This window comes from Martes martes (assembly GCF_963455335.1).
Source record: "Martes martes genome assembly, chromosome: 3".
Taxonomy (NCBI): domain Eukaryota; kingdom Metazoa; phylum Chordata; class Mammalia; order Carnivora; family Mustelidae; genus Martes; species Martes martes.
This window is the reverse complement of record NC_137890.1, coordinates 94137882-94151992: the sequence shown is the minus strand read 5'-3', so window position 1 is coordinate 94151992 and position 14111 is coordinate 94137882. Positions and strand designations below refer to the sequence as shown.

At 48.1% G+C, this 14111-nt stretch overlaps 1 protein-coding gene across 1 annotated transcript in view; it reads right to left on the bottom strand.

The window, feature by feature from the left end:
• The window catches only part of SCTR (secretin receptor), a 71392-nt gene that overhangs the window by 4753 nt on the left and 52528 nt on the right, over positions 1-14111 (bottom strand). The window contains exons 7-11 of the mRNA XM_080799483.1: positions 13489-13642; positions 6817-6877; positions 5516-5585; positions 2202-2293; positions 868-994 (exon numbers count right to left, since the gene is read on the bottom strand). Of these exons, the coding sequence (XP_080655609.1) occupies positions 868-994; positions 2202-2293; positions 5516-5585; positions 6817-6877; positions 13489-13642 (504 nt within the window). The remainder of the gene's footprint in view (positions 1-867; positions 995-2201; positions 2294-5515; positions 5586-6816; positions 6878-13488; positions 13643-14111) is intronic.

Below are 14111 nucleotides of genomic sequence, written 5' to 3'. Positions count from 1 at the left end.
TTATTTTTCACTGATCCTTCATCTTTTTTTTTTTTTTTTGTCCTTTGTATGGTCTTCCTGAAAGCTACATCGTATTATCTTTGGAAGGAGACAGCTATGAGAGTGTAAACAAATAACATTGTGAAGTTTGGGATTCATGTGAAGACTTCTGTCCAAACGTGTTTACTATTTTTGTGGTGGTGGTGGTTGTTTTTACTCGTTGTTTTTGAAGTCTCACAACATCTTATTGAATCAGGAAGTCGGTGATTTCTGCCCTCACTCTCCTTTTTTTTTTTAAAGTTGGTTTTCATCTTTGACACGTTGTGTGTGCCCATAGTTTCAAAGAGTCCAGTGATTCTCCTCAGGAAAGGAGAGCCGCCTCGGAACAGCCCTGCCCCCATTTCCTGTGCCTCAGAGGCAGCTATGTGGAATTCTTCGCTGCTTCTGAATAATATGCTGATGCCGCTCCTTCTGGATTTTTCAGTTTGGGGCCCTTTCACGGACTTCCCAGAATGAAGAGGAGGACCTTATCCTCTTTCAGATGCCCTCCCTCCCCCATTCCCACAATGCTCATCTTCCTGCCCTGCTTTTTGATGGCTCAGCCATAGACCTCTGGTGATGTCATTTTGATTCCCTACACACCCTTTTTGTCTTCCCTGGAGTCAGCCTCTCTCTCTTTAGTTTTACCTCCCACCCCCTAGCTGACTGGTGGGGGACTTGGGTCCCACTTGGGGTCCCACAGCACAGTGAAGTCCTGCCCACCTCCTCCTGCGTGGGTGCCCAATGAGGCTGGACCCTTCTGGGGAGACCTGGCTTGCTGTCTCTATGGCTCCTGTTTCTCTTGAAGGAAAGAGAGAACTCCTGAGGGTCACAGTCCCCAAAGCTTACCTGGAACGAGCCAAGGGCCAATTCAAAGAACCACTGGACCTCGATGGCATCCTCCGGGGAGAAGGCGAAGACGATGTAGTGGACTCCGAAGAGGGGGATCAGCAGGAGGGTGGACTTGGCCAGGCGCCTGCAGACACAGACCCGCTGTGGTGTCCTGCCCCTCCCCATGGGCACAGTTCCGAGAGCCCCCACCTGCCCCACTGCAGAGGCTAGCAGCGGTGCCCCAAACCTTTGGGGTTTTATCTTTTATTCTGGAGAATTTCCAACCCCCACACACTCATCACCCAGGGCCAGCCCCCTACACTTTCTGATCACGCACCCCACCAGGAAAAAAAAAATGTGAACACGTATCCACCCAAACAACTTTATTATTTGTAAATTACGTGCATGTGTCATTGAACCTATTATTCACAAAACCAGCATTCTTTTTTTTTTTTTGATAATACATATCCATAAGGAGACGTTCTTTCATTTTCTTCCCAGATCCCAGATTAGGATTGCTAAATTTAGCAAATAAAAATACAGGATGCCCAGTTCAATTTGAATTTCAGATAAACAACGGATAATATTTTTTGAGAAATATTTTGACAAACACCATTTGTTGTTTGTCCCAAATTCAAACTGAGCTGGGCTTCCTCTATTTTATCCTGCAACTTAACTTGATCCTGGATGCCCAGCTCCACCGTACTGTGGAGCCCACTGCCCTAAAGAGGTTCTGGAGAACCTGTCACCAGGCGGTCCAGGTCGCTGCCAGATTCTCAAAGCTCAGAACATCACAGAGAAAGTCTTCACCGGACACCGACTGGCCTTTAACAGTTCTAAATTACGTCTCCCCCACCCAAATTCACCCACTGAAGCTCTACCTGCAGGACCTCAGGTTCCAGAACTCTGAGTAAATAAATTTCTCTTCTTCATGCCATCCCGTGTGTCGTGGTTCTTTTGCTCTGGGGCCCTACCGAACTAATACTGCATCTCCCTTTAACATCTTAAAGGTTTTAAAGTATTTTTGGATCACACATCTTGACAATCTGATGAAAGTTAGCGCCTTTCTCCCCTGAAAAACACACAGATCTATACATGTTTCTCTGATTTTGGGTCCCCAAAGCCCATTGTCAGACTCCCTAGCATTGCCCCAAACACAGATCTCTGCTCCCTGGGATCCTTCCAGCCACGGGGGCAGTGTCTAAGGCTTTCCCGTGGGACCCACTCCTCCCCACCCTCATTCCCAATTAGATCATAACCTCCTTGGAACCAGGGCCAGTTTTGTAAACCATAGGCACTCGTAAATACCTGCTGATTGACTGAGCAGGCCTCCGACTTTGCCCTTCACTTACTTATAATGGTTCACTTCATTTCCTCTGGTTTCTTGGGTTCTCAGTTTTCTCATCAGGATTCTTAGAATGTTTATAAAAAGGATGAAGTTAATCTGTAAAACACAAGAGGGAGGAGGGGCTGAAGGTGACTGCCACCTCTCCTGGCCTTGACCCCTGGCCCTGAGGCCAGAGAAGTCATTGCAGACCACACCCGGGATTGCACATTGCTGAGCCACTCTGCCCTCCGCATGGCCCCAGAGAGTCCTGGGGGAACAGGCTGTCTGGAGGTGATGTCTGACCCAGCACCTGCACCTATCCCGGGCTGCAGGAGCTCTAAGGGCTACTAAGCTGTGGCAGGGGTCACTCACACTGGAATGCATTGGCATCCTCCAGGGGTCTTGTTAAAAGGCAGATCACCACTGACCTGAGAGTCTGCATTCTTCTTCTTCTTCTTCTTCTTTTTTTTTTTTTTTTTAAGATTTCATTTATTTATTTGCCAAAGAGAGCACAAGCAGGTGGAGTGGCAGGCAGAGGGAGAGGGAGCAAGTCTTGCTGAGCAAGGAGCCCCATGTGGGACTTGACCCCAAGACCCTGGACACTTAACCAGCTGAGCCACCCAGGCATCCGAGTCTGCATTTCTATCAAGCTCCAGATAATGCACAAGCTGGTCCTTGGCTACTTTGAGTGACAAGGATTTCTTCCTGCAGAGGTTCTTAAAGTTTTGGGTGCGGATTAGGGGGCTCCCTCCCCCAGAGGTTCCAGGTCAGTAAATCTGGGGAGGGGTCCCCCAAATTTGCATTTTTAACAAGCTTGCAGGTGATGCTGAAGCTGCTGGTTGGGGGACACATTTCGAGGACCACTGCTTCAAAGGCTTATAGAGTCACTTTGCAGTTGAATCACCAACTCCAGGAAGCCGCCCTTGATTACCTCTCTTTCCTGATAAATGGCAGTTAGGGATCATGTTATTGGGTAAACACGTGAAATATTTGAAAGAGACCAAACCAAACGTAGGCATCTGTCAAACTTGTGTGTCTATCTGCCAATTCAATCATAACTTACTAAAGGACAGGAATGTCCTCTCATTATTTCTTTCGGTGTTCTCTCCCCCAAGCCCAGTGCCAGGACTTTATAAAGGTGCTCACGTCCTCCTCTCTCACCCATCTACCAGCTCCAGCACCATTTAGGGAAATCAGAATCAGTGGAATCGCCCTGCCAGGTACCCTCATTGTTCACACAACCAGTCTGGGGCCTGGGAATGCTGGCCAAAAGACAAAGATTAGTGGTCCGTCCAGGACTCCCAGCCCAGTCGCCTCTTGGGGAAAATTGCTTCTCAGCTTCTTCTTTGTTTATGCATCTTGCTCGGAGCTGGCTATGCATGGTGTAAATGAATAAAGGTTATTTTACTTTCATCTATTTTTAGGCCTTAGAATTACATTTAATTTTATAGGGAGCACCTGAGGGCAAAAGAAAAGAAATCTCAAGAGCTTAAAGTCCTAAATGGTGGAATTCTAGGCCCCATGAGCTACATGGGAGATGTTTTTAAGTCCTTATTTATTTAAGACATCACGACCCTAAGATCAAGAGTGCATGCTCTTCCGATTCAGCCAGCCAGGGGCCCCTATTGGGAGATATTTTGCATCAGGAGTGTCCACCAAACAGCACTAGGGAGATCACAGTCCGGTGAAATCCACCAGGACCCTGGGGCCCATCGTCTCTCTGCCTGGGTTCCCCCGGACTGGGCCTTCAGATCCCCAGAATGACAGCAAGGAAACTGTCCTAACTAAATAAGGAAAGACCCTGGGAATACTATGCAGCCAGAGCACATAGGTAGATCAAATCATTTCAAAGGCCACAGGACAGCTCACATCTACTGCTAAGTGAGAAACACAAGCAAGTATACAAAATTACATTAGGCATTTTGAAAAAAAGTATATGTGCTCAAAAAAAAGATAGGAAGGTGGGGAGCCTCTGTGGGTTAAGTCTCTGCCTTTGGCTCAGGTCAAGCCCCTCATTGGGCTCTCCGTTCAGCGGGGATCCTGCTTCCCCGCCCCCCTGCCTGCCTCTTGCCTACTTGTAACCTCCCTCTCTCTCTCTCTCTGTCAATAAATAAATAAAATCTTTTTAAAAAAAGATAGGAAGGAAAAGCATATGTGTATTCCCAATGTGTGTCTCCGTGCTGAAAGTATGTGTGATTTTTTTTTTCCCTTTTGGAAAACACATTTTGTATCTTCCAACTTTTTTTTTTTTTTTTTAACATGCATTCTACTATTTGGGGGAAAAAAAGAAGAAGAAAATTAAAAAGAAGGAGGTCCTGGAACGGCCTCCTTCTCCCAATCCCCACCACCACCACCACCAAGGTCACCAACCAGCCACTGAAAGGTGGGGGCTGGGGCTGCTGCCCTGGGCTGCCCCCTCTCCCTCTCCAGCGAGCCCAGGAAGGGCACTTCCTGTCAAAGTTTTCTGCAGCCCAGGAGACAACCCTGGTAGGTTCCCCGCCCTCTGTCCTCCTATTTCCTGTCTGTACCCACAGGCTCAGCTCCAGGCCTCCGAACCCAGAGAACTCAACCCCCCCAACTCCCGCTGGGTACACAGGCATTGAATGTCTGCCTTGGGCTCAAGTCCTGGAATTGAGCCCCAGGTCCAGCTCCCTGCTCAGTGGGGAGTCTGCTTCTGCCTCTTCCCCTGCTTATGTGCTCACACACACACACTCTCTCTCTCTAATGAATAAAATCTTTAAAAAAATAAATTAATTAAAGAAATAACCCCCAGGTGATTCTGAAGGGCAGCCCAATGGAAAGATGCTCCGAGCTCCCTCTCCATGAGAGTCCTGTATCTTCTCCCTGGGGGCCACCCCTGCAGGGCTGCAACCCCCACCAATAGCACCCTAAGCCTCACTGAGCTTTCCCCAGCCCCCAGCCTATGAACGCAGCTCAGTGATTCTTCTCCATTTAACAAGAGGAACATCTAGAAAAAAAGATAAGGACCCAAAGATCAGAACAGGGGAATTTCAGGCCGGCACAGAAGCCGGCAGTTCAGGGCAAAGAGCTCGGCTCGCCACATTTTAGTGGCTGCTCACGGACCTAAGAGAGTTCTGTAAACTTTTGTCTCCTGAGTGCGCCTCATCCCACTCCCATCCCCCATCCCCCATCCCCCATTCTCCCATCCACCATCTAGATCCTCCTGGCGCTGGCCAACCTCTGGAAGCTCCCTGGTTTATCCCTCCCTCCTGGCTCCTGGAGGGGGCCATGCTAGCGCTTTCCCTTGGCCTTCAGTCCAGGCCAGTCACTCTTTCCATCTCTCCCACTGGGGCCCAACCCGGCAAGACGGCCACTCACCAGGATGGAGAGGATCACGGGCCCCCGAATGACCCACCAGATGGACGCATTGGTGTTGATGTCCCAGCACCTATGGGGGGACAGCCAGGCCTCATTAGGAGTGGAGAACTGAGGGGGACGAGGAACGACTAAATCCTCAAGCGCTCTTCAGATGAGGGGCCCATGCTGGTGGCCCCGAGCTCTGGGGCTGGGGGCCCAACACTGTTAGAATGGACCCTTCCCTGATGCCGGGGAGCACTTCTGAGGCCACTGGAGCCGCACCCCCATCTCTGTGCATGCTCTGTGTGCACACCTGTGTGGCACCTGACCACCAGAAGATCCCAGAATCCCAAAGCGGACACAGTGACAAACTCAACTGCCAACAATGGCCAGGCAGGTGACATCAGTCAGTGAAGGGGCTGAGTGACTGATATGTGGCCTCAGGACCCTGGGACATCCTGCACAGGAGGGTTACCAGGCAAGCTAGAGAGCACGTGCCTGGCCCAAGGCAGCCACAACTCGGCTCCGGCTGATTTTTGCCACAAGGGACACTGAGAGATGTTGGTAGAACTTCCCACGCTCTCCAGAGGAGCTAAAAATCCAGATTTCACACAACATCAAATTCGCCCAATTAAAATAATTATTTTGAAATTATTATCTGGGGCCAAAGACAGACCACAGGACACTGGCACACCTCCTTGGACCTCATCCACATCCTGGCCTGGTCATGTCAGTTTGCTGATGAGAAACCACTTCTGCTCTGTCCCGCTGCTGCCTCACTTCCTCCCCGGCTTCTTTCCACGAGCCTACTTCCCAGCAGGCACCCCTGGGCTTACCTCCATCCCCAGCACCTGGCAGCTTTAGAGAACAAGACTAGATCTCTCTGTTCCCATTAGGAGTCCCTGGGAATGTGGCTGCCCCTCTCCTGTGCCCACCTCAGCTGGAGTCTCAAAGCCCCAGGTCGGGGGGGGGGGGCAGGCAGGGAGGAGTAGAGGAGGGAGATCCCAGGAGGAAAGAAAAGTTGGAAAGCTGGGCTGGCCCTGCACTGCCTCCCTGAGTGGCACCTGCCTGGAGCATCACAACTTCTGCCCAGCCCCTGCTCTTGCCACAGAGCTGATGGCATGGGCAGGCCCAGGAGGGTGTGGGTGTGATGAAGGCCACCCCCCCACTGATCTGCAAGCTCACACCAGCCCAGCATTCCAGAGTACTCGCCTGTGTCCCCCCCAGTTTGAAAAACAGGCCTCTCCTAGATAGCTCCACCCTGCTTGAAGAACTGGACATTATGAAACACACTCCTGTTACCTCTCCTTCAAACGGCTTACCCGACATCTTCCAGAAAGTGCCTGCTGATAGCCCATGAAGCAACAAAAATGGCCGGGGAACCTGTAGAGTAAAAATAAAGGGAGGGAGAGGGGAGGGGGGGACTCAATTTCAATAGCCCCCCCCCCATGGGAACGGGGGCAGTTTGCCTAGCCTAGAAGTGAGCAGGTACCACGGAAACCCCCTTGTAAATCTTGTGCAAACTGTTTCTAGGGTACCCAGCCTGCCCCGGGAACTGAGGCAGAATCAAATGGTTCTTGAATGCCTTGAGGGTCTCGGACTGTCCTGGGAGCCTGGGGCAGACTGGGGGGAGAAACTCTGCAGGGAAGAAGTGATGGTCTACACCTGTGCTGTCCTGGGCAGTGGCCACTCACCCCACGTAGCTGGTTATGGAGTACTTGATATTTGTGGCTGGTCCCACTGGAGATGTGCTGTACATGCAAGACACCCAATTCTTGAAGACTTAGTAGGAATCAGAGAGTGTGAAATCTGCTAATTTTTATATTTAAGTATATGTTGACACAACAATATTTTTATACCGGGTTAAATAAAATAGATTATTGGGATTAATTTTACCTGCTTCTTTTTATTGTGTTTACTGTAGCTACTAGAAGATTTTAGGATATATATGTGGCTCATTCTGTTCCTAGAGGACATGATCATCCGTACCTGAATGGTAACCCTGTCCCAAGGCTGCTCAGGTTTCAGACCTCCAGCAGCTGGGTTTACACCCACGCAGGAGATTAAAGGATTTTTCTCTGGCAGAATCCAACAGCCCCAGACAAAGGGCCTATAGATGGCAATGCTGGGGACCCCCCAACACAGTGGCCACTTCCAGCGCAGTCTCCCTTGAGAGACATGCCGTGCGCACACACACCCCCTCAACCCCCATACACGGGGACTTCGGTCCGCTCTGAAGTGACTCATTCTTAAACATGAACAGACAGTCAAGGTCACGGACATCTGAGGAAAGCTGATTACATAAAAGACAAGGACCAAAACAATCAGAGAGAAGGAACTCAAAGGAAACAGACCATGCAGGCTGCAGGAGGAACTCGGACAAAACAACTCTAAGGAATATCATCCGAGACATAAGAGGAAAGATTACATCTGCAAGACCCAAACAGGATGCCGAAAATAGGGAGCAGTCCGAGAACAAGGAAGAGAGTTTAGAAATGGAATATATGATAACCAAGATAAAAGACTCCATAGAAGGTTGGAAGATAAAGACCAGGCATCGCACGGAAAGCAGGACACAAAGAGTGGGATGAAAAAGAGGAGAAAAGACAACGAAAAAAATCAAAGGGCAATTCCAGGATGCGCTCCATCTGATTAAGTTTCAGAAAGAGAAGATAAAAACCAAAGGGAAAGAAATCAAACAGGTGATACAAGAACATGGTCCAAGAAATGAAGGATGTGAGTTTCCAGATGAAAGGACCACCGGATGTCAGTAAAAAGAATGAAATCAGCTTGCATGGGGGCGCCTCCCTAGGGCATTTCAAAACTCAGGGGACAGAGAGAAGATGCTACAGCTTATGTAAAAGGAGATGAGTCAAAATGCTCGGGGAAGAAGAATAACACTGCAGGGGCACTTGGGTGGTGCACTTGGTTAAGCGTCTGCTCTTGTCCTGATCCTGGAGTCTTGGGATTGAGTCCCACGTCGGGCTCCCTGCTCAGAGGGAAGCCTGCTTTTCCCTCTGCCCCTCCCCCTGTTTGTGCTCCCTCTCAAATAAATAAATAGAATCTTTAAAATAAGAACAAAAAGAAAAAAAAAAGAATAGACTTATAGAGGGAAATGAAGGAAATTCTCAGCATGAAGGATAAGGAAATTTAGCAAGTCTAGAGAACAACCAACCCAAACATTGCAAGAAGTCAGAAGGCTCTAGAAAGACCATTGGTGGCTCTTTCGAATTGAAAAGCATCCTCCCTAAATTCGTACCTACTCAGAATCTTAGAGTGTGACCTTCTCTGGAAATAAGGTCTTAGCAGGTGTAATTAGTTAAGAAGAGGTCATACTTACAAGGAAGCCAGTCATATGGGGGCCTTGATCCAATATGACTGGCACCCTCATGAGAAGGCTGTGAGAGACACAGAGCGAAAGGACACACAGAGAGGGCAGGAGGCCACGTCCAGGCAGAGAGAGAAATCACAAGGATGCAACCACAAGCCAAAAACTGCCAAGGACTGCCAGCAACGGCCAGAAGCTGGAAGAGACAGAGGCGTGGAGCATTTCAGAAGGAATCAGCCCTGCCAGAACCTTGATTTTGAACTTCTGGCCACCAGAACAGTGAGAGAAAAAAAACCTCTATTGTTTTAAGCCTCGGAGTTTGTGGCAACTTGTTTACGGCAGCCCATAGGAAACAGATAGAGTGGGAAGAAACCAAACAGATAGGAACTAATAGATTTCCTGTTGGCGTGGGGTGATTTGGGAAACAGCACTGGAGGGTTTTCCAGTTCCATGGGAGAGCTGGGGAGAATTAAGGACAGTAACATAAAACAAATAAGTCAATTAAAAGCGACTCCATAAAAAACAAAAGATTAACTATTGAAAGTAAAATCGTTGTACACCATGTGGCTCAGCAGTAAGCTTTTTTTTTTTTTTTTTTTTAGATTTTACTTATTCATTTGACAGAGAGAGAGAGAGAGAGCGAGCACAAGCAGCGGGAGCGGCAGGCAGAGGGAGAGGGAGAAGCAGTCTCCCCTTAGCGCAGAGGGCACATGTGGGACTCGATCCCAGGCCCCTGACATCATGACCTGAGCCAACAACAGCTGCTTAACCGACTAAGCCACCCAGGTGCCCCTCCTATTTAATTATTTAAACCAAGTATGTACATGACTTTAAATTATATATCTTTTCTTTTTTTTAAATCCCTGCCTCAATTTTGGGTGCTTTGGGCAAAGAACATGGGCTCTTAAGTAGGGCTGCCTATGGTCTTCCATCTTTAACAGACTTGGTGGAAAGTGGGAAAACCAATAATGGCTCGAGTTGGGGTTTCTTAGTGTGGTCCCCAGACTATCAGCATCAGCGTCACGTGGGGCCTTGTTAGACATGAAGAGTCTTTGGCTACACCCAAGGCCAACTGGCTCAGAGGCACAGGGCATGGGGTCCAGCCAGCTGGGCTCGACATACCCTCCATGTGACTCTGACGCTGGCTCCAGTTGGAGAGCCACCAACTTAGTGAGTGGGACCTTGGTTCATCCCCAGAAGAGCCAGGGGTGTCACCCTTTTAGGGTACACACTGACACCCCAACATCCTTGAAAAAGTAAAAGTGCTGGGTAAGTATTAAAAACCTTCAAAGTTGGGACACCTGGGTGGTTCAGTTGTTAAGTGTCTGCCTTCAGCTCGGGTCATGATCCCAGGGTCCCGGGATCAAGTCTTGCATCGGGCTCCCTGCTCGGCAGGAAGCCTGGTTCTCCCTTTCCCATTCCCCCTGCTTGTGTTCCCTCTTTCACTGTGTCTCTCTCTGTCAAATAAACACATTAAAATCTAAAAAAAACAGGGGCGCCTGGGTGGCTCAGTGGGTTAAGCCTCTGCCTTCGGCTCAGGTCATGATCTAAGGTCCTGGGATGGAGCCCCGCATCAAGCTCTCTGCTCGGCAGGGAGCCTGCTTCCCCCCCCCCCCCGCCTGCCTCTCTGCCTACTTGTGATCTCTCCCTCTCTCTCTCTCTGTCAAATAAATAAAATCTTAAAAAAAAATCTAAAAAAACAAACAACAACAAAAATATCACCTAAAAATAAATAAATAAATAAATTTGAAGACCTTCAAAGTGTCCACTCCTTCTGATTCAGTGATCCCAATTCTAGGATTCCATATTACACATGGGAATAAGCTTCGTTCATAAAAGCATTTATCACTGTGTTATTTATAATAGTGGAAAATTAGAAACAACCTAAATGTCCGTATCAAAGGTATTTGGTTAAATACGTCTATAGAATAGTTAAAAAATGTTTATGGCAGAGGTGGAAGAATACAGAGCACACTTGTGTGTTAACGGAAAGAAACAAGATTCAGAACTCTACATATAGAATGACCACAGCAGGGGCGCCTGGGTGGCTCAGTCAGTTAAGTGTTTGCCTTCGGTTGGGGTCATGATCCCAGGCCCCCCGGGTCAAGTCCCGCCTTGGGGTGCTTGCTCAGCAGAGAGCTTGTAGCTCCCCCTGCTTGTGCATGTGCTCTCTGACAAATAAATAAATACAATCTTAAAAAAAAAAGAAAAAAAAAAAAAAGAATGACCACAACACTGTGGAGAAAAACTGAGTAGGAAAAATAGTTTGGAAGGAAATCCCCAAAAATGTTTGTTAGATGAGACCAGGATAATTTTTTTCTATTTAATTTTTATTTTTTTTTCAGTCTTACAGTGAGTGTGTACTCATTTAAGCAATCTGTCTCTGGGGAAACAAGTTGCGTACGAACTGAGGAGGGGCCCCTGCTTTTGTAAGAGAAAGGCTTCTCCCAGACAGAAAACTCTGGGCCTTCCTGAGTCCCTTCAAGGTCCCCTAGGGGCTGTATAGGTAGAGAGGCCAGGAGGGGAGGAACTGCTGTTTCATGTGCTGTTCTGTCCCCAGGGCCTGGCATATAGCAGATGCTCAATAAACATTTGAGGAAGAAAGGAAGGCTCTCATGATCTCACTTAAAACCTTCCTAACAATCTGAAGGGTGCCTGGGTGGCTCAGTCAGTTAAGCATCTGCCTTTGGCTCAGGTCATGATCTCAGGGTCCTGGGATTGGCCTAGTGTGGGCTCCCTGCTCAGTGGAGAGCCTGCTTTTCCCTCTGCTCCTCCCCACCAGCTTGTGCTCTCTCTTCTCTCAAATGAATAAATATAATCTTTTTAAAATAAAAAATATATAAAATAATAAAACAAAATAAGCTCTCCTAAAAATCTATGATGGAGATGTCACAATGCGATTTGTCTCCCCACTAGACTATGACATCTTTGAATGATGGAACTATTTTTGTTTCTGTAATCTCTAGAAGCCCCTCCAAGCACAAAGAAACACTTAAAGAAAGTAGAATAAATTGTGATCCTGATATTACAGATGAAGAAACTGCCTATGTTTATACGATGAGATCCTGGTAGATCTCAGAGTCAAGGTCAATAAACAGGTTCCAAAGTGGGTATTTATTGGGGAGTCAACTGCATAAAGCAAGTCCCTGGTCCCCCAGTACTCTTGGAACTACTGTCCTCCGCAGAGCTCCACAGCTCCTGCTGGCCAAAGGTCATCTGCTAATTAGGCTGCCAAAGTCTACGGGAGGGCTCGGTGTGCTCTGGCAGCTCTGGCGACTTCCCTGATGTGAGTCGATAGGGCCCTTGCACGGAAGGATTTAGACAAGGAGAACAGACAGGGCTTTCCTGGCAGGGGCACTTCGTAATTAAAGGCACTAAGAAGAAAGCAAATGAACTTAATGGCTAGTACACATAACTATCCATGTAAGCATATGAGTCACTCAGGAATGTGGCTATTTTTTTAGAACCTAGTGGGTAACTGATATATGTTTATCAAATGAACAATGGATGGATGGATGGATGGATGGATGGACAGACAGATGGGTACACAGATGGATGTACATAGATGGGTACATGGATGGATGGATGGATACATGGGTGGATGGATGGATGGATGGACGGATGTTTGTTAATAGCAGAATAAGAGTTAAGGGACCTTTGGAAACAGACAAGCCTTGGTTTGAATCCTGGGTCTGCCCTTGTCTACAGTGTGAACATATTACATCCCATCTTTGAGCATGTTTCTTTGAAAGGCCTCTGGAAATTGTGATGGCAATTAAAAATGCATGTAAATGCTCTGCTCATAGTAAGTGCTCAAGAAATGGAGTTATCATCTTCATTGATCAGAAGGGACAGGGGGAAGAAATGGAATGGGGCCTGCAGTTGGCTACTTTTCCCCTCCTTCCTACAAATGAACCCTGAAATTCCTTTGGGAAGCCATGAGGTTTGAGCACCTTAGGCCAATCAATGTATTCCATTCACTCAGATCTCTGTGATTGGTTCAGGGATGTGTCTGAGATAAGCTGGTCCTACCAAGAGTGAACCTCACAGTATTTGGTGGGAATGCTGGGACATGGCCTTTTTCTCTCATTAGAAATACCAAGGAAGCTGGTACCCCAGAAGCTGCTGGCAATTACACTGGGAACACCAGCATAATGATAGAGCTGATGTTACAGAAGGTGAAGTGGAAAGGCACAAAGAAACATTGTTGAGCTGCTGGATCCAACCTCACCTGAAGTTGGCAATCCCTGGACTTTTCAGATATATGACCCAGTTGCTTTCTTTTATGTTTAAAGCTGATCTAAGCCAGATTTTCTGACAGCTACAGTCAAAAGTACCCTAACTAATAGAGAAAGGAAGCAAGAATGAAAATATATGAATGGAATGTCTAAGGAAGATGAAACCACAAACATAGTATCAAATGGTAAGTTGGGTGGTGTCAAATGGCAAGAGATTTTGGATGGCCAAAATTGGGGCTACATTTTAACTGTGAATTCTTACTTGATGTACAAATAAACCAAAGCCGGGGGTTAAACAAGAAGCAACTTGCCTAAGATTCCACAAGTTAGCTAACTAACTGAGCGTGGGGCTGCAACTAGAAACCAAGTCCTCTGGCTCAGTGCCTTTCCCCACATTCCCCAGCCATTACACCCACGGAGAAACGTACCCCATCCGAGGGCAACAAATCCCTGGAGGCACTTCCTTTCCGAGAAGAAGGAGATGACGAGGAGCGTGTGAAGGTAGAGGCCTTCCACCAGCAACCAGGCATAGTTGGCCATGATGCAGTACTGGAAGAAAGCCATGACCAGCTTACAGCCCACCTGAACAGAGAGAGGCAGGTGAGCCCCAGGCTGGGCAACAGTGAGCTCCTCTCTGCCAGCCGCCCCCGCCACCCCCCCACCCCAAACGAAGCGACAGGGCTTGGTAGTGGTCAGGTGGCAGAGCAAGTCTCTATGGGCTCCTGGCCATCCCCTGTGGCCTTCCACTCTCAGAAGCCCAGGCCCACAGAGTTCTCTAGAAGGTGGAGGCCCATATGGCAGCAGGCTCAGGCAAGAAGGCTAACGGGCCATCAGAGAAGCAGGAAGTGCATTCAAACCCGGGACTTGGCTGCCACCGGTGAAGCTATGTCAGATAGGGCCCAGCTCCCAAGTTCCTCCTTTGCAGATGAGCACACGGCTGGACAGAAGGAAAGGGATTTCCGAGCAAAGGATTAACAAGATCCCTTCCAAGCTATTTCCCCGGAAACAGACGAAGGGACATACCAATTATGTTAGGAGGGCACCATTGATT